Genomic DNA, 27,939 nt, shown 5'->3' with positions numbered 1-27,939 from the left:
TACAGGACTTACCTCCATCCCACTTCCTGGCGCCCCTTTTCTCCCTGAACTGTATGTATATTTTGTTTTTCTTGCTCAGCTTGCTTCTTTTCATTATAGATCTTTCTCTATAAGAGTGAACACTAATAACACATGACAGAGTCGGTCCTAGGCTATTTGACATTTCCTCTGCTAATGCCAACCCAGAACTCTTCAGTTTAGCCCGAGGCAGACTTCGGACAAGGGCAAAAAGCAGCCACATACGAATATTCTCTGAAGCCTCTTGAGCCAGTCCCCCACGGTTCATCATCTCAGCACCACTGTTTTCTGTGCTCCTTCCGGTATTGCCGAGTAAGCCTCACTTATGGCATTCAACTGCTTTATAAATCCAAAGTCCATATTACTAAAAAACAAAAAGAAAAAAGAAAAAGCATGGACGGCCTATTACAGCAGTGCTTCTGTTGCTGTGAAGAAACAACAGCTACATCAACTCTTACAAAGGAAAACATTTAGGTAGGGCTAGCTTACAGTTTCGGAAGTTTGGTCCATTATCATGGTGGGGAGACACTGGGCCCAGCTTAGGCTTTTGAAACCTCAAAGCCCAACCCCAGGGATATCCTTCCTTTAACAAGGTCACACCTCCTAGTCTTTCTCAAACAGTTCCTCTCACTAATGACAAAATATTTAAATATATGAGCCTATGGCGGTCATTCTTCATTCTTATTTAAACCACTACCACCAAAAAAACAAAACAAAACAAAACAAAAAAAACCAACTTGCCATGCAATCCTGACAACCTGAATTCAAACTCTAGAACCTACCTATATAAAAGGTGGATGGAGCGGGGTTGGGGATTTGGCTTAGTGATAGAGCGCTTACCTAGGAAGCGCAAGGTCCTGGGTTCGGTCCCCAGCAAGGTCCTGGGTTCGGTCCCCAGCACCGGATTAAAAAAAAAAAAAAAAAAAAAAAAAGAGTAAAAGGTGGATGGAGAACCTGTGGGATGATGTCACAGGTGAGGCAGGTACAGGATAGAAGGAGGCCTGTCATTGGACGAGAAGGAAGGATGGGCGGGAGAAAAGTTTGAAGGAAGAGGAGGAGACTGGACCGGGAAAGGAAGAAGAGACAGGAGGGAGAGGGAGAGAAGCCGTGGCAGGAGAATATGGCTGGTGACATTAAGATTCCATATTGTACCTTTAGGAATGTTTTTAAGGGATGGATGTATATTGGGCTTTGTATGTTTAGGTGGGCAATTATATCTTATCAATTGGGTCAAGGGTTATTGTGTCATGTTCTTTCATGTGTAGATTTAACTGTAATGGAGTGTGCGCTGGCTGGTCTGGGCCGCCACAGAGTTGGGATGTGTGTCTCTGGCATGGAAACCTGCCTTGGGAACTAGATGGGTAGAGAGACTGCTGCCAGTCTCAGAGAGAGGCCTTTGGCAGTGTGATATAGGATGGGGCAGAGTGGGTGAGACACTTGCTGACTGAGAATTAAGATATCCAGCAGACATCTTGGGGCACTGCAGTGCTGAACCTAGTAAGGTAAAAGACAAACCTACTTTTTTAAATTTTTTTGGAGCTGAGGACCGAACCCAGGGCCTTGCGCTTGCTAGGCAAGCGCTCTACCACTGAGCTAAATCCCCAACCCCTATTTTTTATATTTTTACAACAACAAGAACCAGCTCCACAAAATGTTTTTCTACCACACGGGGCAGTAGTACAAACACATACACATAATAAATTTAAACTGAAATCCTATATAGCCAGGAATGGTGACATAGACGTTTAGTCTCAAGAGACAGAAGCAGGCAGATCTTGAATTTTCGGCCAGCCTGAACTAAATAGTAAATTCCAGGCCAGCTACAGCTGAACAGTGAGAACTTGTCTCAAATGAACAACAATCAGAAAATAGTCGTAACTCACCCAGGAGGTCCTTACATAAGTCCACGAGTCTTAACAATTCACTACCCTACTCCCCTCATCAAATTGCTGTAATAGGGGTGTAAGTGTCTTTAGTGCTCCAGTTGAATGTCAGAAAAACTCAGAATGGGCAGAAAGGCCATTGCTGTAGCACGTCAGGTCTTGCTTCAGGAAAGGCTGAAGAACTGAGGTTCCTCTCAACTCCTGCCAGAGTACAATGGGCCTGAGGTCCTGCCACCAGGCACAACACAAGTCAGTGCCCTGCATTAGATAGGAGTAGTGGGCAAATATGCTAAGTACGTCTAGGCTAGACTGCTCAGAAAGCTGTGACTTCATGAGGAGGCCCTGAAGCATGGTGAGGCGTAACACAGGCCATGTAAGGTGGTGAGCAGGCTGCAGGCAGGGGTGAAAATAGCCATGGAGGACTTGGATGGGGGTCCCTGATGGTCTGAAGGGGACTGTGTTGAGCTGAGACCTTGTAGAGGGTTGAAGAGTACACATTTATCCATAATATTCTGGGAGGTAAAAGGAGAGGCAGCGTGGAAGGCCAGGAGAAGGGGAGTTCTCTAAGAAATGTCACTGTTGGTGATACTTGTAGGTTGCTTTGAGGGTGACATGACTCCAAGTGATTTTTTTTCTTTCGTTTTTGTTTTGTTTTGTTTTCAAGACAAAGTTTCTCTGAGTAACAGCCCTGGCTATCCTGGAACTGGTTTTGTAAACCAGGCTAGCTTAGAACTTTCAAAGAGCCACCAGCCTCTACTTCCCCCTGCCCAACCCCCCAGTGATGGAATTAATGGAGTACTACCACCCCTGGCCTTTTTTAATAATGTACATTGGTGCTTTGTCTTCATGTATGTCTGTGTGAGTGTCAGGACCCCTGGAATGGAGTTACAGACAGTTGCAAGCTGCCATGTAGGTGCTAGGAATTGAACCTAGGTTTTCTAGAAACAGCCTGCACTCTTTAACTGCTGAGCCATCAGTCCTTGCCCCTGTGCCCAAATGATTCCTAAGAGAGAAAGTTATAACAGCAATGAATTTACTCTCCATGGCTGTGTGAAGATCTGAGGCTGGCACTAGGAGAGGTTAACAATTACAGTGAGAGCCTCAAGCATGAGGGGCAGGGGAAATCTGTTCATCATGCTTACTGTGCAAGGGAGGTGACCAGCAGGTCGAGGGCCAAGCTGCATCTTCACTATCGAAGTCTGGGAGCCTATATACCTCCTTTCATTCAAAGGTTGGAGCCACATCTTTAATCCCGACTCTGAGGAGGCAGAGGTAGGCAGATTTCTGCTGGCTCAAGGCCAGCTTGGTCTATAGCATGTTGAGTTCCAGGCCATCCAGAGCTACACAATAAAATCATCCCCCAAAAAGGGGGGTTGAGACTAGAGGAATGAGAAATGGCTCAACTGCTAGGAACACTTGTTGCTCTTGCCCAGGGCCAGGGTTAGGTTCCTAGCACCCACACAGGGGCTTATGATCATCTTTAACTCCAGTTTCCGGTGATCAGATGCCCTCTTCTAACACCCAGAGCACCGGGAATGCATGTGATGTCCATATGAACATGAAAACCGAACATGCAGACACATAAATATAAAGTGGGGGCATGGCTGGGCATAGTGACACACGCCTTTCATCCCAGCACATGGGAGGCAGAGGCAGGCAGAGTTCTGAGGGTTCAAGGCTAGCCTGTTCCACATAGGAAGTTTCAGAGTTATGTGATGAGACCTCCTTTCAAACAACAATAGCAAAAGTAGGGTATGGGTGGAGAGATGGCTCAACGGTTATGAGCCGGTGCTGTTCTTCCTGAGGACTCGAGTTTGGTGTGCAGCACCTATGTCAGACGGCTTGCAACCACTTGAAACCACAGCTCCAGATGGCTGGATGTCCTTTTCTGGCCTCAGCAGCACCTATACACACAATATGAAACATACAAATTTGTAAAAGTCCCACAGTCCTTAAAAGTTTCATCTCAAATAAATCTCTCTAAATTATCTGGTCTCTAAAACTTCAACATCTCTGGAAAACTAAAAAAAAAAAATCCTTAAAAGTTCAAAGTCAAAGTTTTTATAAAAATACAAACTAGGTCGACTATTTTCTTAATCCAGAAGAAAGAACCAGAGTACAACCACAATCAAATTCAAACAAAACCAAACCTCGGTCAAGAGTTCAGTGCTTGACGTCTGGGACCCACACGTGATCCTCTGGGCTCTGAAGGGCCTGAGCAGCTAGCGCTACCTCTCGGGCCTGCCATGTGCAGCGCACCGGCTCCATTCCATGCCTGTTGTCCTTGGTGACCATCCCAGGGTACCAGCATCTCAAAAACGCCAGGGTTATCTGGTGCAACTGGCCTGTACTTTTATCAAAAGCCTCTCCTACACTCTCTTCAAGGACTCCAGCCGCACAGTGCCAGCCACGACTGCTCTCCATGACTCCTTCATGCCTTCAAAACCAATGCTACCTTGGAGACTCTTACACATTGTGAGCCTTGGCTGCCTCTGGACACTTCCCAGAAGATTCTGCCTCAGTGATGTTGGTCTCTCGTTAATCATAACTGACTCTCCACTCCCAAATGACCACCATCCATTGTCCCAGAAAAGCAAAGGTTTTATTCCAGTGGTGCTGGTCTCTTGTTAATCACAGCAGATTCTTAGGTTCCCACTGGCCAGAACCACAAATCTTTAATTCAAAATATCACTTGTCAACCGCCCATCATCTGCACTGCTCTCAGCATTGTCTTTTAAGTTTCTGCAACAGCTCATTGTGTTCTGAACACTTAATGGTTTTTCCAGAAGTCTTTCCACAGGCCTCCCTCAAACATAATCAGGTCTATCACAGCAGGACACCACAATTCTGGTACCAGATTCTGTTACTGCGGTAAAGCACCATTATTGCAAGCCAACACAGCTTTGGGCATCAGAAGGCCCTGAAAAGGTAATGGTAGACAGAGACACAGGACTCTGGGTTCATGTCAAGAATGAGCAAGGGGAGGCTATGATGGTTTGACTCGTGGAGTGAAAATGGGGAGCTTCTCTTTGCCCAAGCATGTACAGCAAACATGCTTGAAACATTCAATAGCCAGGCCTGGGAGACGTTAGCACTGTACATGGAGGAGCTCAGAAATTGGCCCGTATGTTTTAATCAGAGATAAGATGGGGGAAAACATCACTTTGGGGGAACCACCAGGATTCCTACATCCTTGGTGGTATGTATCTTAGCATCTCTATTACACAGCTCTAGAAATTGCTGTGAACATTCGAGCAGAGCAAAAGCCTTCTGTGACTATAGTGCTGTAGCAGCTCCCACCCCATGCTAGGAAACATGTGGAGCGGAGTTCTGCCTCTCCTCTTGGGGTGTCTGGGCACCTCTGTCACACTGGCTGGGACAGGACAGGGTGAAATAGTTCTGGTTTCCACCTCTCCTGGTGAGTGTCTGAATGAACACCTCCAGCATACTGGCTCAGAGAGGTCAGGGTAAAGTCCGGAATGGGTGGGGTCTGCAGCCTGCCTCTTTCCTCCGGAGTGTCAAGTGCAGCTACTTCCAGGCCAGGAAGAGGTGAAGTGGAGTCTGGGACAAGCAGTAGCTGGGTCTGGTTGCAGGGGGTGGGGGTGGGGGTGGGGGTGGGGTATTATGACTCCTTTACATGAAGAAGGCTTTCTCTGATGTTTCTTTAATGAAGCAACTCTCTGAGACAGTCTTGACTTGTTCATATTTCTTTATCGGGGGTAGGTTTGAATATATACCCTTTATTCGGGGTAAACCAAGGGTTATATAGTTCTGGGGAGAGGCATAAGAATAGCCAGGGTGGGAAAGTCATTGGCTGAAGACTAAGGCTATTAAGATGCCTCATTAGCATGAAGAGGTTTTTACCTGGCTAGATTTCCAAGTTAAGAGCTCTGAGGCAGGCATGGAAACAAGCAGAGAGTTAAGCCCACCCATGCTGGTCTCAAGTTTTTGAGATTTCCGGGGTTTGAGCATACTCCACCTTACCAGCTCTTTGCCAGTTCCTCTGGCGATATGGTCCACATGCCCTATAGAAACAAGCCCCAGAAGATGGCATACCAAGAGGTCTGAAAGGACAACATAAACCCCATTTGTCTCCCTTTAAGGACCAGGCCTGATTTTGAAAAGAAGGCCATAAGGCACCAGCTCCAGGAACAGACCATAAAATCCAGAAACAGGGTCATAACCCTCTCCCAAAGAATAGCCTGGGGGTAACCACAAAAATGGGGAAATATCTTATCTCAGAATGGACCATCTGTGCTGGGCAGTCCTATCTCATTCCACGGTTAAACATTCATGACATAGGAATGCAGACCACTGGCCACCTGTGACCCCCCCCAGCACCCACCAATGAAATTTTAGATTACCTAACCCTTCTAGAGAGTTCCTCCAAGTCCCTAGAAGAAGGCCTATACGCCTTTGGGGTTGCCATTTTGGAAAATGGTTGACCCCACATGCTTGTTATTTCTGCATACTCTTTGTCTCTGCATAATGAACTGGGGTCTTCCTTCAGTGGTTTTCAGACCCTTATGGGTCCTGTGCCACCAGGACTCTTTCAGCCTTTTATGTCACCTTGGTATCCTGGAGGTCCAAAGCCCTTTTTGGAGGGTACCTGATTAAGTACTTGGAGGTGTCCCAGGAAATCAACCATTACTCCTCAGCAGAATGGACCCACACAACAATAAGGACATTCAAGCATGTGTGGACAAATGCAGAGAATGACTCCTCCTCCTCCAAGAGGAATGGTGCCTTCCAGATTTCAGAATTATAGAGACACAATGAGACCCCTACTGAATACTTCAGGTGACACTGGAGTGCATGGAGTGAACATGGGTCCAGATGGTGGTACACCTTGGCCAAATCCTACAAATGCCAGTTTAATATCACATTCCTCAGTGTCTCCTAGGGATTAAATAGGTATTCTAGGATACAGAGGGCCATCAAACCTAGTACAGAAGAATCGACCAACTCTACGATAACATGTACATTTTAATGCAGTACCTCCTGGGCCTAACAGATCTAGTTTTCCAATGAGCCCTGGGTGAGCTTGCCCCATGAGTCTTAAGAGGAATATAGTCTTATCCACATGAATGGTTGTGGGACAATGAAAGGCACCCTGGTTCCCTGTTGAGGAGGCTTGAATCCCAGAGACCCTGAAGGGGTGGTAAGCATTTTGCCTGACTCCCAGGAAACCAGGCCGGCCACTAGCCCGTAGTCCTCCATAGATTTGTGACCATCAGTTACATAAGGGCAGTGACCCAAGCCCCTTCACAGGTAGAAGACATAATCACAGGTCATGTAGGCTCAAGACAGATCTCCATTATAATGAGGTACCTAAAGGCCTGGAGGCTTAGCCAAGGAAACTTTCCTTCCCAGACACTCCTCCCTGCAAAACGTACTTAATCTCAGCTCCACCCTGAGAAGTGGGGTACGGTTTTACTCATCCACTTTCCACCATGTTTTAAATAAATGCCTTACCACTGACTGTCTCTTTTCAGGAGCCGCATCTAATCTCCCGAAGAAAGTCTCCCTGCGCTCCCAGGAGCAGCAGCCCAAGCTCAAGCCAAGGACTCGCCCCTCAGGACTAATCCGAGCTTCCCCCTCTTTTCCCCTTAGCCCTGGACTAGATCCAGCCCCGCGGGGCCCCCATCCCGTTCTCAGCTCTTCCCCAGCAGCCCAGCGGCACCTGGATGCCCAAAAGCCTGAGAACCAGATGGCCCCAGCCTCCTTGCAGGACCGGGAGCCCCAAACCAGCTCCAGCTGTGTCCCGCTCTCAGACTGTGCTTTCCCACCCATGGCGCGGTGTCCTGTGGCTGCCCTATAAGCAAGCAGCCGCGGTCAATTTCCCCACATCCGGCCTCCCCAGCAGCCTGAGCCCAGTGGTGGAGTAGACGCAGGACCCCACCATTAATTCTACAAATGGTATAGTGACAATTCTGGAATTTTGATTTGAGAGAGAGAGAGAGAGAGAGAGAGAGAGAGAGAGAGAGAGAGAGAGAGAGAGAGAGAGAGAGAGAGAGAGAGAGAGAGAGAGAGAGAGAGAGAGAAACTAAGAATATGATTTCGTTTTAGTCCCAAGTGTGGGGATATGGGGCTGCTTTGGATTGTCTGCAACAGCTGACAATGGTTTGCCTCACGCTTTAGCAGAGGCATGGTTTTGCCAGCTGCAGATAGTTTCTGCAATTGTGTGACATTTGGAATTCTGGGAACTTTTCAGAGGGTGTATAAGTGTGAGGGCCCTGAGAGGTGGGGTTGGTAGTTGTTGGTCGTTCGGGGGCATTGGTTGTGGTTTGTTAGTGCTCAAAGAAGAAATAAAAAAAAAAATAGGTTCAGATCTCTCTCTCTCCCCCTCTATCCTTCTTTCTAGTAATAGGATGTGAAGTGGGGGAGGATAAAGGGTGGGAAAAAAGAACCCATGAAGTAGAAAAGACAAACTACTAAAGAATGGCTCTTTATTTTTCTTTTTTTCGGGGCTGGGGACCGAATCCAGGACCTTGTGCTTCCTAGGCAAGTGCTCTACCACTGAGCCAAATCCCCAACCCCAATGGCTCTTTAGATTCGGGAGTATGGGCAGTATGTCCAAAAATTCCCCCAATCATATGAGCCTAAGGTATAATAGTAAAATGGGGGAGTTTTTTTCAAACATAATATTTTTTTATGGATTATTTAGGGATTTCACATAATGCATCCTGATCCCATTCGCTTCCCGGTCCTCCAAGGTAGCCCCAGCCCCACCCCTTATGACCTCTTCATCCAAAAAAACAGGTCCAATTTGTGTTGGCTTTATAGTCATTGGATCATGGTTAAATTCTCAGCCCCTTAGAGAAAACATCGTCCTTCCCCACCCTGACCCCCACAAGAAGCCGTCAGTTGTATAATTCATCTTTATCACAGTTTTCCAGAATTCTCTTCAATGGCCTCCTTCTAGGCTGTTGCTTTGTGAGGTGGAGTAAGAGTTGTCGCAGAAGCCTGTTATGTCTTTTTTCCTCAACTGTTGAGTGTGTGATTGATGCCACAGCAAAAGAAGCTTCCTTGTCCTTTAGTCAGTGGGAACACAGATCATGGACTTCCGCATGGTTTCTGTGACAGCACAGAACATGACTTCTGATGTCAGCACATACCACAGACCTCAACATGGTCTCTGGTGGCAGGATGGACCACAAACATCAACATAGCCCTCTGCCACAGCATAGGCCATGAACACCACCATAGCCCTCAGTAGCAGCATGGACCATGGACACCAACATGACCCCCTGTGGCAGTATGGCCCACAGACATCTACATTGATTCAAGTGGTAACACAGGCCATAGACATCCACATGGTCTTTGGTGATAACCATGGACATCAACATGGCCTCTGGTGGTAGCACAGACTACAGACATCAACATGACCCTTGGCCACAGCACAGACACTGGTCCTTAGTGGCAGCAACAGCCATGGTTATGGACATGGCTTTCGGCAACAGCACAGACCACAGACATCCACAGTGGTAACATGGACATGAACGTCAACCCATAGGTTGTAGCAGGACCATAGACTGTACCTTTAATATTCTTCAAAGCCTATTTTTAATGATAGTTCTTAAACACTTTCACATCCTTGTAGCCCACTACCCATCAAAGGTAGTGGAAAAGAAAGGATGTGGGGGAAGCAGACCTGATTAGAAAGGTTCTTTGGAGCAACTCCCATCTGTGTTGTCTGGAAATGGGAAGTTCAGTTCACAGGTCAGCAGGCAGCAGCAGCTGAATCCACACTCAAACACTTCACGGATACACCAATAGTCGTTTGGTTGAGTTGGGTTACAAGAATGGTGATACAGGGGTTGGGGATTTAGCTCAGTGGTAGAGCGCTTGCCTAGGAAGTGCAAGGCCCTGGGTTCGGTCCCCAGCTCCGAAAAAAAGAACCAAAAAAAAAAAAAATGGTAATACAACCTAGCAGAGACAGTCAGGCCTCGGCCTCAGTACCAGTCAGCAGGAGGAACCAGGTCAACAGGAACTCAAGGAGAAGTTTTTGGCTATGCCTCTGTCATTGAAGTGAAGATCAGCAGAGCCAACAAGCATTGGACAGCAAGCTCTATAAGCAAGCCAGGCTCAGCCTCTGTCACTGTCCATTGAGTCCTTTCTATACACCCGCCAAACACCATGTATCCCCCATGGGTCTTGCCTCAGCACGTGTGTCCAATCAGTCCAAGTCCACAGATGTGACAAGAAACTGCAGGGCTGGAGAGATGGTTCAGTGGTTAAAAGCACTGACTGCTCTTCTCAGAGGCCCTGAGTTCAAATCCCAGCAACTACATGGTGGCTCACAACCATCTGTAATGAGATCTGATGCCCTCTTCTGGTGTGTCCGAAGACAGCTACAGTGTACTTACATGTAATGAATAAAATAAATCTTTTTTTTTTTTTAAAAGAAAGAAACTGCAGCACCCCAACAGAAGTTTTTCGGTGCATTTCTCTCCATGGAGTTGCAACAAATGGAGCTCAACTAAGCAATGTGAGGCAGACCAATACATGTGTGTCATTAGTGAAGAATCACACATCCTTTCACGTGCTTGCTTCAGCAGAAATCCTCTCCTGTGTCTGCTTCAGCTAAACATTCCGTCATGAGTCTGCCTTAATCTTTCACCTGTATCCACTTCAGCTAAATGCTTCCTTCGTGTTTGCCCCAGCAAAACACCATTCAAAACAACTGACTTTCTAAATAACCCTTAAGTTTCCAATTCAACAGACCCAAACATAGTCCTCAGTGGTAGCATGGACCAGGGTCATAAACATGGCCTCAGGTGGTTGCAAAAGCCACTCATATCAAGATGGCCCCCATTGGCCACATGGCCCAAGGACATTTACATGGATTGAGAGTTGGCAGAGACCACAAACATCCACATGACCTTTGGTAATAGCACAGGTCATGAATATCAACATGACCTCTGGTTGCAGCAGAACCATGGGTCTCAATCTAGACCTTGGCAGCAGCATGGACCACAGACATCAACTTATCACCTGTACTCAATTAGCTGTGCCGGCCACACACACCAACATGGTCTCCAGTAGTTGTTGCAGGATATTTGATCACACTGTGAACGCTAAGATTGTGTTTACTGAGAAAACCTGTTTCTAGTATGGCTTAGTCCATAGCTCACAGCTTTTTTTTTTTTTCTTTTTCTTTTTCTTTTTGGAGCTGGGGACCGAACCCAGGGCCTTGCACTTGCTAGGCAAGTGCTCTACCACTGAGCTAAATCCCCAACCCCCATAGCTCACAGCTTTAATCCTTCTAGATGGAACACAGACCTTACTACACACCTTTAGTCCCAAACAACAAAGGTAAAGTTAGTTTGTAGAAGGAAGCACCGATGTTTCAAAGGGATGCATAATTAAATGGCAGACAAAGTGATGAATCAGAGAAAGATTAGACAGGATAAGATACGCCAACTCTCACTAGAAGAGAGAAGACAAGGAAGCTACTTAGCGGTGCACGGAGAGAGGAGGCTGTTTTACCAGAAGAGTTTTACAGAGACAGGTGGAAAAGGTAACGAGCTAAACACAAGTGAAGATGGAATGGGCCAGAGAATTAGGACAAATTGCTATGGTTCGTTTGAGGTCAAGCAGAGAAATTCACAAGAGACAGAGAGAGAAAAGGCAGATTGAATCAGTCTGTTTGGAGAGAAGTTTGAGTCAGAGCAGCTGAGTTGAATCAACCAGCAAGGACTAGGAAGGGGTGAACTTATTCAGCACTAAGTCTCTGAGGCTGAACACATTCAAGTCCTAGATAAGATTTTGCAGAGGCTAGAAGTTTCCAGGACTAGGACTAGGTTAGCAGACTGAGACAGTAAGCTTTGGAGACAAATACATCAGGCAAAGAAAAGCAACTTTTACAAGTAATAGCTTAGGCCTCAGACATCAACTTGTCCTCCAGACAACTGATATCCACATAAAACCCAGGCTTCAACTCAGCATAAAACAACACAGATCACAAATATCAATATGGCCTCCATTGGGCATCCATGAGGTCTTTTAAGGAGATCCAGTCTAGAACATGAGCCATTCTTCATCTTGGACATCCTGTCTTTGCTCAGAGCCAGGGCGATCGATAGTGTCTGAGTCTACACAAGCTCCCGGCTACTACTCTCTGCTCTGCTGGCCCTACTTGGTAACAATTTGTTCCCTTGTCCACTACAGCCTTGTCTCATGTTATGTCTCTAGTTCCATTCCTCTCCACCATTCACGAATCTTTCCCATCCCTCCATCACATATTTGTTCAACTTAATGGCGTTGGGAACTGCAGTGTGTCACACAGGATTTTTCCCCCAGCATCTTTATTTTAAAGATTAATTTTATGTATACGGGTACACTGCCGCTTATACACCAGAAGAGGGCATCAGATCCCATGACTGATGGTAACATTTTTAACTAGCTCATTGGTAAATTGAGCTGTTTGTACTTCTGTTTGAGAACCAATGTTCCTTTGGTAGACTCAATTATGATTCCAGTAACTATTAGAATAGTGGTAATTATAAACCTATAATCCTATAAACCAATGGCTCTCAACCTGTGCGATGGTTCAGGAGTTAAGAGCACTGACTGCTCTTCCAGAGGTCCTGAGTTCAATTCCCAGCAACCACACGGTGGCTCACAACCATCTATAATGGGATCTGATGTCTGGTGTGTCTGAAGGCAGCTACAGTGTACTCACATATAATAAATAAATAAGTCTTTAAAAAAATTTAAATCTCTGAATCTTTATATTCATTAAACTTTTTATTTTATTTTTTCTTCTTAATGCCATGAGACAGAGCAATGAGAGCAGTCATCGGAAAGGTAAATCTTTTTTATTACAATGCTGTAAGGGGGTTGGAAAAACAAACTTTTGGTCAGTGACAACAGCGTGGTAGTTTTGATTCTGCTTTTTCACTGAAACTTGATTGTGAATTTACCTATCTCAGTAGGAAGCCTATTCATGCTGGGAAAAGGCAAGGCCTGACTTTTATGTTTGAAACATTTAGAGGCCTTGTCAGATTTTGTATTTTCACTGAAGGAAATAAAATGGTAGCAATCTCTTTATTGTCCTGTGTTTTTATAGCTTATTGTCGAAAATTGCCAAAGTCCATAAAGGTCTTTGCAGGGTTTTGTTTGGAAGAAGCCCCTAAGTGTATCTTAAAGTCAGGAACTTTTATTTATTTTTACGTATTTACTTAAAGCCCTGAGGCAGTTGGTGAGCTCCACTGTTCTTGTTTTTTAATAAATAACTGAGGGCTAGAAGGTTATTGAGCCTCGGTTTTGAAGCTTTTTTAAATTTAAAAGTCTCAGGTTATTAATCTTTGAAAGTTTTTAAATTTATAGTATCAGCGAGCAGCATACCCATCCTTTGTACCCAAAGATGAAAGCAAGCTTTCTTTTAACTGTAGACGGGCTTGCCAGGCAGCCTCTTGGGAGCAGCTGGTGGTGGAAGCCTGTTGGCTGCTGCTGTGGAAGGTGGAAGGGCTGCTGAATTGTCTGACGAAGACAAGAACATCAGCCATAGAACGGCAAGGAACGGAACAACAGGAATTGCGCACGCGCGATATGCAAAGAGGTGAAAATTTACAAGCTTATTGTAAAGGAGATAACTTGTAATCTCTGGTCACTCCTGTGAAGTCTGATTTAGCCATTTCCTTAAAACGACCTTGTTTCACCCATTCTCTGGACTTTAAAAATATTTTGCCAGGCAGTGGTGGCGCATGCCTTTAATCCCTCGGGAAGCAGAGGCAGATGGATCTCTGAGTTCAAGGGCAGCCTGGTCTACAGATGTTTTCATTTTATAGTTCTTTCTATTCTGACAGTTCTCAGCATCTAATGTTACCTCTTCTGAGAACCACGGGTTATTCCCAGTAATAGTGTGTGTATATTGATCTAAATCATCTTTATTCTTTTTTTAATATACATTTTATTTATCTATTCATTTAACATATGTGAGCACACTACAGCTGTCTTCAGACACACCAGAAGAGGACATTGGATCCCCATTACAGGTGGTTGTGAGCCACCATGTGGTTGCTGGGATTTGAACTCAGGACCTCTGGAAGAGCAGACAGTACTCTTAACCACTGAGCCATCTCTCCAGCCCAATCATCTTTTTTTTTTTTTTTTCTTTTCTTTTTTTCGGAGCTGAGGACCGAACCCAGGGCCTTGCGCTTGCTAGGCAAGCGCTCTACCACTGAGCTAAATCCCCAACCCCAGCCCAATCATCTTTATTCTTAACTTCAACATATGATTAAGAAACTGGGCATGATGGCACACAACTTTAGTTCCAGCATTCAGGAGGTAGCGGCAAGACTTCCATGAATTCAGCTTGGTCTAAATAGGGAGCTCTAGGATAGCTAGGACTACATGGAGACACTCTGTTTCAAAAAGCAAAAACAAAAAACGTATGATTAAGAAAAGAGCCCTATGGGGTTGGGGATTTAGCTCAGTGGTAGAGCGCTTGCCTAGCATGCGCAAGGCCCTGAGTTCGGTCCCCAGCTCCGAAAAAAAAAGAAAAAAAAAAAAAAAAAAAAAAAAAAAAAAAAAAGAAAAGAGCCCTACCTGGGCTGGAGCAATGGCTCAGTGGTTAAGAGTACTGTCTGCTCTTCCAGAGGTCCTGAGTTCAAATCCCAGCAACCAAATGGTGGCTCACAAACATCTGTAATAGGATCTGATGCCCTCTTCTGGTGTATCTGAAGACAGATACAGTGTATTCATATACATAAAATTAAAAAAAATTTAAAAAAGAAAAGCAACGTGGGGCTTGGAGAGATGTCTCAGTGGTTAAAAGCAGTGACTGCTCTTCCAAAAGACACAGGTTTAATTCCCAGCACCCACATGGCAGCTCAAAACTGTCTATAACTCAGGTCTAGGGGATTCAATACCCTCACACAGACATACATAAAATAAAAATTAATAAATCTTTTTTTAAAGTAAAGAGATGGTGTTTCCAAACACTTTGAATTCCCCATGTTCTCAAGTAGTTACCCGTGTGTGTGTGTGTGTGTGTGTGTGTGTGTGTGTGTGTACCCTGGTAATATATGGAAACATTCTTTTCCCTTGATCCATCAGTTTAGCTCAGGTCATCTTGGGCCAATGTGGAAAACAAGGATTGATTTAAGAAGGGCCACTTCTTTTTTTTTTAAGCTAATTTTTTTAAAGATTTATTCATTTATTATATAAGCACACTGTCGCTGTCTTCAGACACACCAGAAGAGGGCATCAGATCTCATTACAGATGGTTGTGAGCCACCATGTGGTTGCTGGGATTTGAACTCATAACCTCTGGAAGGGCAGTCAGTGCTCTTAACCGCTGAGCCATCTCTCCAGCCCAAGAAGGGCCACTTCTTGCTCCTAGGGTTGTCCACACCCTCCTCCTTAGGAGATTGCAACATCTGTACATCAGAGAAGCAGTCAAGTGAAATGGGAGAAGTTTTTCTATAGGCCCAAGAGAATATCTGAGCTTTTGGGTTGGTGGAAGCTGGTGGTTTGCTCAGTTAACAGATTCTAAGAGGTTTTTATCTATTAGTCACGAGATTTTAGTTTCCAAAAAGAAGTGGGCAAGGGATGTCTGTTCCAGAGGACTACGAGTAGCCCAAGATAACCCAATTAGTTTCTAGGCCTACAACATTCCAATCTCTTCACAAGGCTGCAATTCTCATCAGTTTTTGCAGACACAGCGTCTTCAGATCTCGTTCATAGGTACCACTTCTCTTGGCCATTGCTGCAGTGAGCCACACAGGGACCTGGGAAGGAGAGCAATGGCAGACAGAGACACAGGACTCTGGCTTTACCTCAGGAATTAACAATTTTTATATTTCCCATCCCTGTGGAGGGTGTCGTCCAGGTTCTTCCTAGCTTGCCCAGTCTCCCTGCTAGTTTCTTAAGGCCACGAGGAATGAAGGAGCTCGGTTGTGCTAAGGACCCTAGTGAGAAGGCCACGTGGGGCTTCTGAGAAACATTGGAGATGGTTCCACACGTTTCCACATTGTACTCTTATCCTCTGGGGTTGGGACAGGGGTCCAAGGATGTTGGATAAGAGGAGGTATCAGTGGAACCATGCTGAAGTCTCCATCTGCTCAGACACTATTGCAGCAACAGTGCCAGCTCCCTTACTCCTTGCTTCTAGAGACAGCTGTAGACAGCTGTAGAATGCTGGGATAAAGGAAGGTCCAGAGAAGTGAGTGACTGCTTGTGTATGGGTGTTGCTCTGCAGAACATACGGGCATGCTTTCCCTTAGAACAAGCGCTTCCAATAACGGCCAGAATTACAGCTTGCAGTTGAAGGTGGCTGTGCAACATGGCTGAGCACCAGACCCAGGGCTCAGAAGGAACTGAGGTACAGCGTCATCCAGGTGATCCCAGTGGATAAGAATTACAGGTCCCCAAGTCTATGCTGAGAATGAGGAAGCCCTAAGCTCAGTAGTAGGTAAGTCTGTGGGAGAATTTTCCTGATCCTTGATGTGGGAGGACTGTAGATGGCGCTGGTCCTCCCGTGGTCCTGAGTACCGTGAGAGAGCACACTGAGACGCCATAGGGAGTAAGCCTGTGAGCAGCATCCCTCCATGGTCTGTGCTTCTGTTCTTACCAGAAGTCAGGTTCTTGCCTTGACTTCCCTTCATAATTACTGTACCCATAATGTAAACTGAAATAAACCCTTTTCTCCCCAAGTTGCTTTTGGTCATGGTGTTTGATCACAGAAATAAGACGCCACGTTGTCAACTTCAAATCCAGGCCTCTGATCCAGGGATCCGGAGCAGCTCCACCTGTACTCCCACTCATACCCTTCCTGACCCAAAACAGCTTTGGTAACCGTTTTTATTCAATGGTACCTATTTCTTTCCCAGGCACAGATTCTTTCTGCCCGCAGCTGTGAGTGGAAGCAGGTAAAACTGCAGTTCCTCAGAAGTCCCTAAGGACGACTTTTTCCCAAATAGAACTCAGGTACTAATCTTGCCCTTCCTTTTCTTTCCTAGGCACCTAAGACACTTGGGGTCTCTGTCCCACCCCAAGTATTCCCTTGCCTCTCCTTTTGTTTGACTCTGGTCTATCATCCATACCACCACACGATCAGTCCTCGCTTATCTCTAAATCAGCCCACGAGAGTGCCGGTGATGCATCTGTTTCTCATCCGTAAACCCCACAACCGATCAGGGGTCTCCAGCTCACTGCTCCGGTACTGTGAAGCCCTGGTAGTAGTGCTTTAGTGGGCTGCACCGCGGCTGACATCCTTAAGTTTTCTGGAGGAGGTGAACCTGGTTCAGAGCAGCAAGCCAGAGATGTGGCTGGGGGATGGGCCGCCGGATCCATGTAGGCTCAAGAGCCAATAGTGACCCTTTTAGGGCAAGTATCAGACATACCAACACCATTGTCGAGATTAATGTTCTGGTTGACTGCATCCTTAAACACGTGAGCCCCACAGCGCACCTCCGACTAATCAGAGTCCTCTTCCCTGTTCCACCCTACGAATCCACCTTTAGATTCACCTTTGCCTGTTGGTCCCTCCCTAAAAATGCCACCTTCCTTTCTGGGTTCTGCCTCCTCCCTGACCCAACTCCTGCACCCGTCCCTCTCATCCTCCCTTTGGGTCCCACTGATGCACCTCTCACTACTTAGGCCACGCCCACCTGACCCACCTTGCCTCCCTGAGCTTCTATCTATTCACCTGAATTTGCTGAATGTCAATCATTACCACAAGTAAGTAGGGAGGGAGCCAGCCACTGCTTCTGTCTGAGGCTAGTGCAGGAAGGCGTGCGTCCTGGGCCTGCAGTAGTTATCCAAGGCCAGAAGCTGTGACTGTGCAAACAGGTTGGGAGGGGCAGCACCAGCGCGCATAGGTGGACGGGTACTGGGTCCCAGTCACAGCTCCTGATCTGAGCAGTACCTGCGGACTCCAGCATCTTGGGGTCCTGGGAAGTCTCCACAGGGTCAGGACTGTGTGCTAGAAGAACCTGGAGCTACAGGAAGCAGAACCCCGGGGCGCCCCAGGTGCACTAGAGCCTCTCCCTGTGTTTTCTTGAAGGACTGTTTTACTGATCAACCATGACTAGAGCTGTGGAAAACATCCAGGATTCTGCTCCTCAGTCTGGATGGGCCTAGGTTCTAGCGGTGGAAAGCCCATTTGGAGATCCCAGTGTCCTGTCCTGGTTCCTGGTTCCCAGCTGAAATGGAGTTGGAGGACTGACAAGAGATTACATGTGAACCTGTGGGTGCCACAATTCCAGACGCTTTGTATGGTCCTGTGGTGTGACCTTATGGACAAGGATAGGCACAGTCTGAGACTGACTTGACCTGTACTTTAGCCCAGCTTCCTTGTGCCCTGCCTTAACCTTAACCACTTCAGGGTGGTCTGATTCAGGGTGGTCCTTGTCATGGACGACTCAGCATTGTCTTGGTTACAATGGATAAGGCTTTTGGAATGAAGGCCTATGTGATACGCTCATGTGACCAGGCATTCTCACATGACTGGACCTGCCAGTGACATGGGTGTGGCTCCACATGTATGCATCACTATATGACAGACTGCAAAGTCACTAGCTCATGAGACATAGAACCCTTCCCCATCACAGCTGGTCTGTGGCTTTGTGGTACCTTCAAGTGAACCCGGTTTGCTGTCTACTGGTGCTGGGGCAGGGGTGTGTGTAGGGGTTCCCAAAGCTGGACCCAGCTAGTACCTCCCTAAACCCCCTCCCTGCCCTAGCCAAAGGCACAGCTAGTTAGAACGGGAAGTATCTGGTCCTTGGGGTCAGAGGTGAGGACGCTGAAACTTGCCCAAGCTGAAGTGCTCTGGGTTCTTCTGGCCATACTCACTGGTAGTACAGGATTCCTGGGGCTAGTGGCAGAACCTGTGCCAGGCTGTGTCCTGCCTCGCCACTGGGGTGTGTAGACTGCCCCCAGCAAACCTTACTCAGGAGAGGCAAAATGCAGTGTGTAATGGGTTTCCTCAGTCCGTGTTTTCCAGGGTGGGAAACAACAGTCTGGGATGATTGCTGTGGTTCCCTGTCTCCTGAGTGCCCAGGTGCGGCTGTTGTTGGGAGTTGGGAATTGGGGTCCCTGATCCACACTTCCCCTCAGGGCATCCATGAGCCAGACAGGATGGGGAAGGCAAAGCTTGGGTCTGGGAAAGAAGGACCTGCCTGCTGGAGCAAATGGCTGGCAGCAGGGTCCAGCAGAGGAGGCGCCTTCCCCTCCACCCAGGTGGGAAGAGCCCCCCAGAGAAAAATAATGGGTGGAATCTTGCTGCTGACATCTTGGAACACACACAGCTCAATTCGCACGCTTCTTTGTTTAAATGCTTGTTCTTCTCCCTAACAGGAACACTTAAAACAATGTTCCTGCTTTTGAACCCAAAATTGTTCTAAAAATTCTCAATTTGTTTAAAAATTCTTTTCAGCTTCAAAAAATCATATTGGTTCCGCCTCCCGCAGGTTAAACCGACAACTATAATAACCATTGTTTAATCTTTAATTAATAGGGGTTGGGGATTTAGCTCAGTGGTAGAGCGCTTGCCTAGGAAGCGCAAGGCCCTGGGTTCGGTCCCCAGCTCCGAAAAAAAGAACCAAAAAAAAAATCTTTAATTAATAAAATAATACTATCTACTTAAGGCAGTTTCTTTTTTACAGACAAGCTGTTACTGCATATCCCAAATACAAAATTACCACGGTATTTTCTTTCCCAACTACCTGAAGCAGATCAATTCCCAACTCTTCCCTCTGCTTTCCTTAATGCAACAGAAGTGACTTCCCACTTAAAGGGTTCCTTGCAGGACTAGAGTTCGATTAACACCCTTGCCTCTTTCCTAGGGCTATAGCAACAGACTACCAATGTGCTACCAATCAAACTGTTACCTGATCAGCTTGTGCATTACCCTAACTTCTGGTGTAAAAGAATGCATGTATATATATATGCACAGACATAACTGCACAGATGTGCCAGGGTTCTGCATCCCTTTTACGATCGATCATTCTATGAGCTTATCTCTACAAGAAAGGGAAGACAGCTTGGCTGCTGGGACCACAGCCGCCTTGCTCAGATGCACCAGTTGACTGGAGATTTTGCTAGGGTCTAGTGACTGCTAAATTTGGGGGGACTTGCAAAATATTGATGTTTATACACTCAAACTCTGTACAGATTTGATCTTCAGATTTCAATCCATTGAGCAATTAAGTTGGTTCAATAATCCTGGCCCCCACCCCTCACTATACCTCTGGCTTATGCTATGTTTTATTCTGATGCTTCCACTCTGCCCCATCCAAAATTTTAATTACAGATAACATAGGAGACAGTCACTCCAATGACACCTCTGCTTTACAAAAGCAAAAGAGTTATGGAGCAGTGGACCATGCCAGCAGACAGAAGAATGGGTAAGATTGAGTGAATCTCCAAATTGAGGACGGTAAGAGTGGAGCCAGCTGGCTGCCTGACTCTACCTTCTCTGGAACATGTAACCACAACACCCCACCGAGAGGCAGTCATGTATCATAAAAACCTGGAGTTCTTCATGTTAACGAAATATCTAGAACGAGCCCCCCACTCCCCCAACATTCAGCCAATGAGCTTCCCTTCCTAGGCGTTCTTCCTGCAAAGGGTATTTAATCCTTGGTCCACCCTGAGTGAGGTGCATGCATTCACATATCCACCATCAAATAAAGCAGCTTGAACAAGCAAAGGCTGTCTCTTCATCAAGGATCACCTGGGTGGGGGCTAATAAAAAGCTCCCAGAGAAGGCCTTCTCTCTTCTAGCCCCTCCGTACTATCAGCACTCAGAATCAATCTACTCTCCCCCCGCCACTCCCTGCCTTCCTCTTCTTGCCTGGCTTGTGGGCGTCCTGAGGGGAAGCATGGACCAGGGACCCCCATTCCCAACTTCCAGTGGTACAACAGCTGTGCCTGGGTACTCAGGAGACGGAGTCGATCTTCCACAGCAATCATCCCAGACCCCAACTAAGGATCCACATTAAGGACTGACTGACTTTTGCCTCTCCTGAGCTTAGTGCCGGTGTTGTTCCAGGTGCCCAGCAGCGAGGCAAGACGTAGTCTGGTAAAAATGGGCAGTCCTGAGGTGGGCAGGGCTCCGCTTGGTCCTCATGACATTAAACTGCTATTTCAGTATCCAGGCTGGCCTGGAGAAGGCTGGGGATCTGCTGGAAGGGTCCTATGGCCTGTAGGTTTTCAGGCCACCTACTGGTTCCCAGCTTCCTGGTGTTGGTTAGTAGCCAAATCATCAAAAGTTATCGTTGCCCTTGTGAAGCCCGGGAAGATGATTACGGGTTCCTGCCCCCTCTGCCTCCTGCTGTGATCAGGTTACCTGAGTGGAGGCTGGGTTGCGGGGATGTGGGGTGGAAGCCTTTCTAACAGGACAAATTGAATGGTAAAGGACAGAGACGGGGGTACACAGAGATATAATATTTATACAAAATAATTTATTTTGAAATGTACTATTCATAATGGCTGGGGACAGCTGGCAAGTTCCCGCTGTGGCATGGGCAGAGGGTGACCTGCCTCTTCACTCTCACTCTTGGATAACCAGCTGCTCAGCACCCCCAGCAATGTCTTAGGAAAGGAAGGATGGCAAACTCCTGCTGTTTTGCCAGTTCCGTGTGTTCAGGGAGGCCAGACATCTGACCAGACGTCCCCGGGGCTCCTTTCCCCATCTGTATGACAGGATCCCAGGGCAGTCTCTCGAGCCTTTAGAAGTTCTTGGAGGCTTTGAGGACTCTTTTTGTCCTCGTTGGCATCTAGTCCTGAAGAGTGAGGAACATGTACGTGTCCTATATGGGGTTCTGGGGGACCAACTAACTTCAAAAGCTGCTGTGTTCCTGACCTCAGTGTATTAGAGACCTAGCCATGGAGTTTTTGGAATAGCTGGCCTGGCCCAAGTGGTGACCCTAGTTGTTGGCTAAGAGCCCAAGGGATAGGGCATCGGTGGTGGCAGCGATGGTGACAGTGGCTGCAGGTGGCCGGTTAATGCAATGCAGATTTCCAGTTTTGAGTGCACAGTGCACAGGCCAGAGTACCACACAAAACAGCACCAGCAACAGCACGGAAACCAGCGCTACACGACGCCATTCCCTACAGCGTGCCCAACAGCGGGCCAGACAGCCTGGGTTGGGTGCAGGGTCTTGGACAGGTATAGGTACGGTGGGCTCAGGTGGTTTGCTCAGGCCTACATCCACACATACAAAGTCACTGGCCTCTTGGCCAGAAGCAGTGGGCGAAGGGCGGCAACACAGTTTGGTGCCCTCCAGCCACACAGGCTCCTCTCTCTGTAGGTGCGCCGGCATCTTGGCCTGTAGCTGACGACTGGTACGCAGTGCAGGAGCCCCAGCAGCGGGCACAGTTGTGGGCTGCCGGCAGAATGGGCAGGGCACGGCTTCTCTGCCAGGACGGCCTGCAGGCTGGGCCGCTGCCAGCCTAGCCAAGCACTCAAGACAGAAGACATGAGTGCAGGAAAGCTCTTTGGGCGTCTTGAAGATGTTGTCGTAGCCTGAGAAGCAAATGGAACATTCCAATGGGGAGGCCACCTTCACTGAGCCAGGAGTACTGGGGGACTTGGGGCTGCCACTTGAGCCAGGAGACCTGGGCACTGTGGCTGTGGAGCTGTTCTGGTGGTAGGGTGGCATAGCAGTGCGCCATATCCTCTGGACTGATGACATGACTCTGAACTGTGGAACAGAGACAGGACATTACAAACTGCCCTTTTCCTGAAGAGCCAGCTTGTCATACCTCTTCTTTCCCCTAAAGACGCCAATGAAGGACACTATCCACCTGTAGGTGCCCCCAAAATTCTACCCATGTCCAAACTGTAACCTCTCCTCTTCTATTCACTACAAGGTCAAGAGTACCCCAGGCATGGACAGTCCAGACAGATTTCAAGAATAGAGGCCAGGCGCTAAGGGTTGTCAACACTGATGGCTGGACACCTGTTGCCCACCCTTCTCCATGCTAATAACGAGAGTGGCCCACTGCAGCTACTATTTTTGTCTATGCTCTCCAAGGCTGAACTCATGCCACAGAATAATCATAACAGCTCCTCCATTTGGAGAAGACAGCTTCAAGGTGGAGTGACTTAACTAGGGTCTTCTGGCCCAGTCCACTGAAAGCTGGGTCCTGACAGGCTCATGAGCTACCTGTGGCTCTGGATCAGGTGGAAGGAGTTTGAATTTGGTCATGGTATGGGTCCCTGATTTGTATGGCATACATCTGAGTTGCTGGCAGCTGTGTAAGGATTCTGGGGTCTCTGGGAGGGCAGCTGGGCCCATAAAGCTCCAAGAAATAGGAAGGGCTTTAGTAGGGGCCTACGAAGCCTTTGAACAGCTGCGGCTGGAATCTGGGGCCAGCTTGTTCAGTAGGGAGAAGGACAAGTGTCAGAAGTCAGCAATTAAAATGCTCCATAACCAGTGCCCAGAACTCCTCTGCCCTGTTCTGCCAGAATTGATCATACCATTGCCTGTCAAGGAGAAGGTGGGACGAAGAGGATCCAGGCCTTCTCTTTTTGACAGCTCACCTCCCGTCTCTGAGAGGAATCCTAGAAATACACTGACCACTTAGTACTGATGGCTTACCACCACCACCCCTCTCCCAGTCAGGAATATCCCTGAGGAACCACAGGCACTCTGACCAGATTAGAATATTCACCACAAAACCCTGAACCTTATATCCCATGGAGCCCAGCAGCCACAACAGAGATGACCCATCTCCCTGCCTCACTCGTCAGCCCCAAGTAGGTGAGTTAGCAGAATGGCTTAGGGATTGCTGAACCATCACCGGGTCTGTGAATCATCTGACATCACTGTGACATCACGAGAGCCCCAACCTTCTCGCATGAGATGTCACCATTTCCTGGAAGCAGCAGTGGTCTTGGCAAGGTCTAACAGGGACCTGGATTTCTCCTCCCCTGACCTGTGCTGCTCACAGGACTGGTTCCTTGTCACCAGGCCTCACCTTCCATGAAGGGGCCTCACCCTGAGACTGCATAGGTGAAAGGTCAGGACAGGCTAAGCTTGCCTTACCTGGTAGCCTGGGGTCAGCAGTTCCTAGGCATGATCCTCTCCACTGGTCACAGCAAAGCTCTGTGTCTCTGGGCTGACCAGCTCTAGTAGAGCTTATTCCCCGTCCTTCAGGTCCGACTCAGCCTCTGCTCCACCTGGCAGGTGTTCCTTCACAGGCTAGCAGCGGAAAGCCTCCCGGTGGCACCGGTCTGGCCGGCACACCTCTCCTGTGTGTAGTGGGAGTGGAGGTATGATGCCCGTGTTCAACCAGGAGGCGGCTGACTGAGACAGGTGTGAATTCTCAGGCCATGAGTTTTGAAGCAGGTGTATTTATACCCTCCAGGACATGGTGGCTGGGGGTGTGGCCCTGAACATCAGCGATTGGCTGTTCTCTTCCCTGGCTGACTCAGATGGGTGGGGAACCAGAGGAAGGGTGAAAGCCAGGATAGGTCTAGGATCAGCATGGGCCTCTTGCCTTAGGATTCCACACTAAGAGTAGATGCTTAGGTACTCAAACCCCTCCACTCTGGAAAGCAAGTGTGCCCACCTGATCCCAAAGTGTGCTCAGCAGGGACCCTTCACTGAGTCTAGCACACTTTCAGATATAGCCCAGTTTGTCCCCTTCTGCCCCATCTCTGTGCCCCGCAATGTCCTGTTCTTTCTCCTTCCATCTTACCTATATTCTTACAATTGCTTCATGCAAGGCCCCCATCTGCTGCTGCTTCAGCACCCTGCTGTCTTTGGGGGAACTCCCTGATCTGAAGTCCGGGAAGCAGGGGTGCAAGGTCAGTGCTAGGCAGGTCTGGACAACAGCCTAGATATTGGGGTCAGTTAAGAACATTAGGGACCCAGGCTAGTCACAGTAGAGTGTGGGAACCTGCTTGGGTACCATTTGTTCTACACCTAGGAAGCCCCTAGTCTTCAGCTGTGCTTGAAAGGATGGGATCTCAAGAAGTTTTGACCAGGTAAATAGAAGAAAATGTTGGTCTAAAGGACTGGTAGCATCTAAGGTTGGGGCAGGGAGTTTCACACTTGAATGGGATGGGATAGGGAGTGTGGGCAGTAGCACAGGCAACCTCTGGTCTACTCCAGGCCTATTGGGCCAAGATATCCTTGTTGACCAGACTCAATAACCCCAGTGGACTTTTCCTCACTCACTTTGGTCAGTCCAAGTTCTTCCCTACCCCTGAGGTTTAATCGTATTCTGGCACAGTGAATTGTAGGGTCCTGAGATGGGAGCTCACACACAGGCCTGTGGAGGAGGGTATGATGCTAGGAGGACCTCATCTTGGTAGGAGGATGGCCTTAGGTACTCAACTATCTACAGGTACCCAATGACCACACAATGGTTCAGATCTCTGGAAACTGCCACAGTTTTGTTCCTAGATGTCTATGCTCAAGGCCAACTTTCAAGGGAGCTAAGATATGCGTGACTGTGAGAACCTGTGGACAATGTCCTATCAGAAAAGGGGACCTGAGCTCTGAAAGGACAGAGGGTCCCCTGCCTAATTCCACAAGTACTAGGAACCTAATTCCATGAATACTAAGAACCTAAAATGGGGCTCAGGGAAGTAAGGGATTGAGGGAGAATGGAGGCCTAGAGGGAAGATGGGTAGGTATCTAAAGATCTAAAGAGGAAGATAGAGTCTTTGGGGGGGGTGTCTAGGATTTTAGAGGGTATGAGGTGCTGAGGACAGAATGCTGCCCAAGGTCCAGCCCAAGTGATCTGTGTAGAGTATGACTCTCTTGTCACATGATGCCTCTAGGAAGCTGGAGTCCCAGATGTTCTAGGAACAATCTTCAGAGGGCTCTGGGAATATCCAAGCTCTGAGATCACCAAGGCTACCCAGTGAACAGTCAATATCCTGAGGCAAATGTACTGTGAGGCCTTAGGAATCTATCAGGCCTCTCACAGCCCTGGCCTTCTTCCAGGCCTGACCTCAAGGGGAGTCAACTCCCAGCTTGCAGAGGGACCAGGAATTGGAGGAGCAAAGACCAGTATAGGAAGAGCTCAGAGTACATTGTCTAGGGCAGTAAGTGGGGTCCATCTTGACCCTATCCTAAGAAGCAGGAAAGTGAAATTGCCAAGCAAGTGAATGTGTGGATGTGGATGTGCACGTCAACATAGTACTACCATTGAGCACAGGTATTCATTTGTGTTAGCATGTGTCTACAAGGCCAACTTTCTTTCTTATTGCCTCACTATGGCCCTAGAGCCCTAGGGGCTCTGACTGTGAGCCTCTACCCTTGTATCAAAGTGGTCATACCCTCTCAGTAATAACCTCACACTTACCCCAACTCTAGTTCTCACTACCAAGGCTATGGACCGGGCTACAAGTCCATGATGGTGCACTGTTGGGAGACAAGGTATGGCAAGTGCATGAGGTTATTTAGGACTAAGACTTCTTAGCTTTCAGACTAAGACCCAACACTCATCTATGTCTTCCCACCTGGTGCTGGTCATCTCTGACCATTCTGCTATCCCCAAACAATGGACATGAAAGGTTGGATGCACATTCTCATTTGGTACTGGTTGCCCTGTGGCCAGAATTTCTCCTAAGGCACCAGCTCCTAGCTAAATACAAACTAGTTTCCCACAATGGGTGCTGTGATGGAACAGGTAGACTTCAGGGTAGAAGGTGCCCCTGGATGTGGGCCCCACTCCTTTCAGACAGTTTCTCCATGTAACAGCTCTGGCTGTCATGGAACTCACTCTGTAGATCAGGCTGGCCTCAAACTCAGAGATCTGCCTGTTTCTGCTTCCCAGTGCCGGGATTAAAATACTGGGTATAAGCCACTACACCTACTATTTTACGCCATCTTTTGGGGCTGAATGTAGACCTGGTCTCATACTGTTGGGACATAAGGTAGCCTAACCAAAAGTATCCTTCTGCACCCAGCAGTGAGGACGAGGTCTCCAGCCCTATATGAAAGCTTGTTTAGGACTGATGGGTTTGTTCTGTGAAAGTTCTTCCTGTGCTCATGACCGAGCAGCCCCAATCCCTGTCCTATCACTCTTATGGCCTCTGGTCTGGCCCTCCTCCTAAGGCTGTTGATCCTTTTTCTGCCCCACTCATCCTCAATGGGCTGGCTTTGGAACACTTCCAGCACTGCCCAATAATAACCAGTGAGTGCACAAAGGAATGAAGGTGTGGGGACCAGAAAGAGGAGGGATAGGGGATGGGTGGCACACGGAGGTGGCTGGAATAATCTGGAGTTTCCACTTTCACTTTTCATTAGAAATCATCTGGGGAACCATAAACCTTAGGGTGCTTCATGCTGGCTACAGCACCCAATGCTGCTGTAGGCCAAAGGGTGTCAAGCTGCTGAACGTAAAGATGCTGGGTCAGATTCCGTCCTGTAGCTCACACTACTCCACACTGTTCCCAGGGCCAGGGCATTGGTCTCAGAACAAAGGAGCTGGGCCTAAACCTCATATCTTAGCCTCCTAGCTTCTTACTGCCCAGCACTTTCTGAAATAAGGCCAAGGGCAGAGGGGTTGCTCTTTGGATGCCACAGGCACGAAACTCATTTGAAGTCTGAACAGATGTCTCTTTAGTCAGTGCATAGGGAGATCAACAGAAGTTACAAAGCAAAGGGCAGTGTCTTAGTGAGTGTTCTATTGCTGTGAAGAGACATCATTACCTCAGCAACTCTTATAAAAGAAAGTATTTAATTGGGGCTTGTTTACTGTTTTAGAGTTTAGTCCATTATCAGAATGGCAAGAAGCATGGTAGCACATAGGCAGACATGGTGCTGGAAGAGGAGCTCAGAGTTCCACATCCAAATCCATGGGCAGCAGGAAAAGAAGGCCAGTGGGCCTGGCTTGAGCTTTTGAGAGCCCAGTGCCCACCCCCCGGAGACACACTTCCTCCAATAAGGCCACACCTCCTAACCCCTCTCAAGTGCCATTCCCTGGTGACTAAGCATTCAGGTATATAAGCCTAGGGGGCACCGGGTAGGCATTCTCGTTCAAACTGCCTGGCAGGACTTCTAGAATCCCTATGCTCTCATTTGGCATTCCTTACCCAGTTCTACCTCTAGTCAACTGACAA

At 47.7% G+C, this 27,939-nt stretch overlaps 1 protein-coding gene and 1 pseudogene across 2 annotated transcripts; one reads left to right on the top strand and one right to left on the bottom strand.

Annotated features, from left to right (window-relative positions):
• The first annotated feature begins 982 nt into the window (after positions 1-982).
• Positions 983-6,811, top strand: Ssbp2-ps1 (single-stranded DNA binding protein 2, pseudogene 1; annotated as a pseudogene).
• Positions 6,812-21,296: 14,485 nt separating this feature from the next.
• On the bottom strand, positions 21,297-24,187 carry Rnf223 (ring finger protein 223). 2 transcript variants are annotated; one of them, NM_001398967.1, is made up of 2 exons: positions 23,906-24,187; positions 21,297-22,558 (listed from the first exon to the last, which is right to left on the bottom strand). In NM_001398967.1, exon 2 carries the CDS (start codon positions 22,547-22,549, stop codon positions 21,782-21,784), a length of 768 nt encoding a protein of 255 aa, NP_001385896.1. In that variant the 5' UTR covers positions 22,550-22,558; positions 23,906-24,187; the 3' UTR covers positions 21,297-21,781. The 2 variants fall into 2 exon arrangements, with proteins under 2 accessions (NP_001385896.1, XP_038967326.1); XM_039111398.2 differs by lacking the exon at positions 23,906-24,187 and adding an exon at positions 23,338-23,892.
• Positions 24,188-27,939: the final 3,752 nt, after the last annotated feature.

This window comes from Rattus norvegicus, chromosome 5 (genome assembly GCF_036323735.1).
Source record: "Rattus norvegicus strain BN/NHsdMcwi chromosome 5, GRCr8, whole genome shotgun sequence".
NCBI classification, from domain to species: Eukaryota; Metazoa; Chordata; class Mammalia; order Rodentia; family Muridae; genus Rattus; species Rattus norvegicus.
Note: the sequence above shows the minus strand (reverse complement) of the source record. Positions and strands in the feature narration are given on the sequence as shown.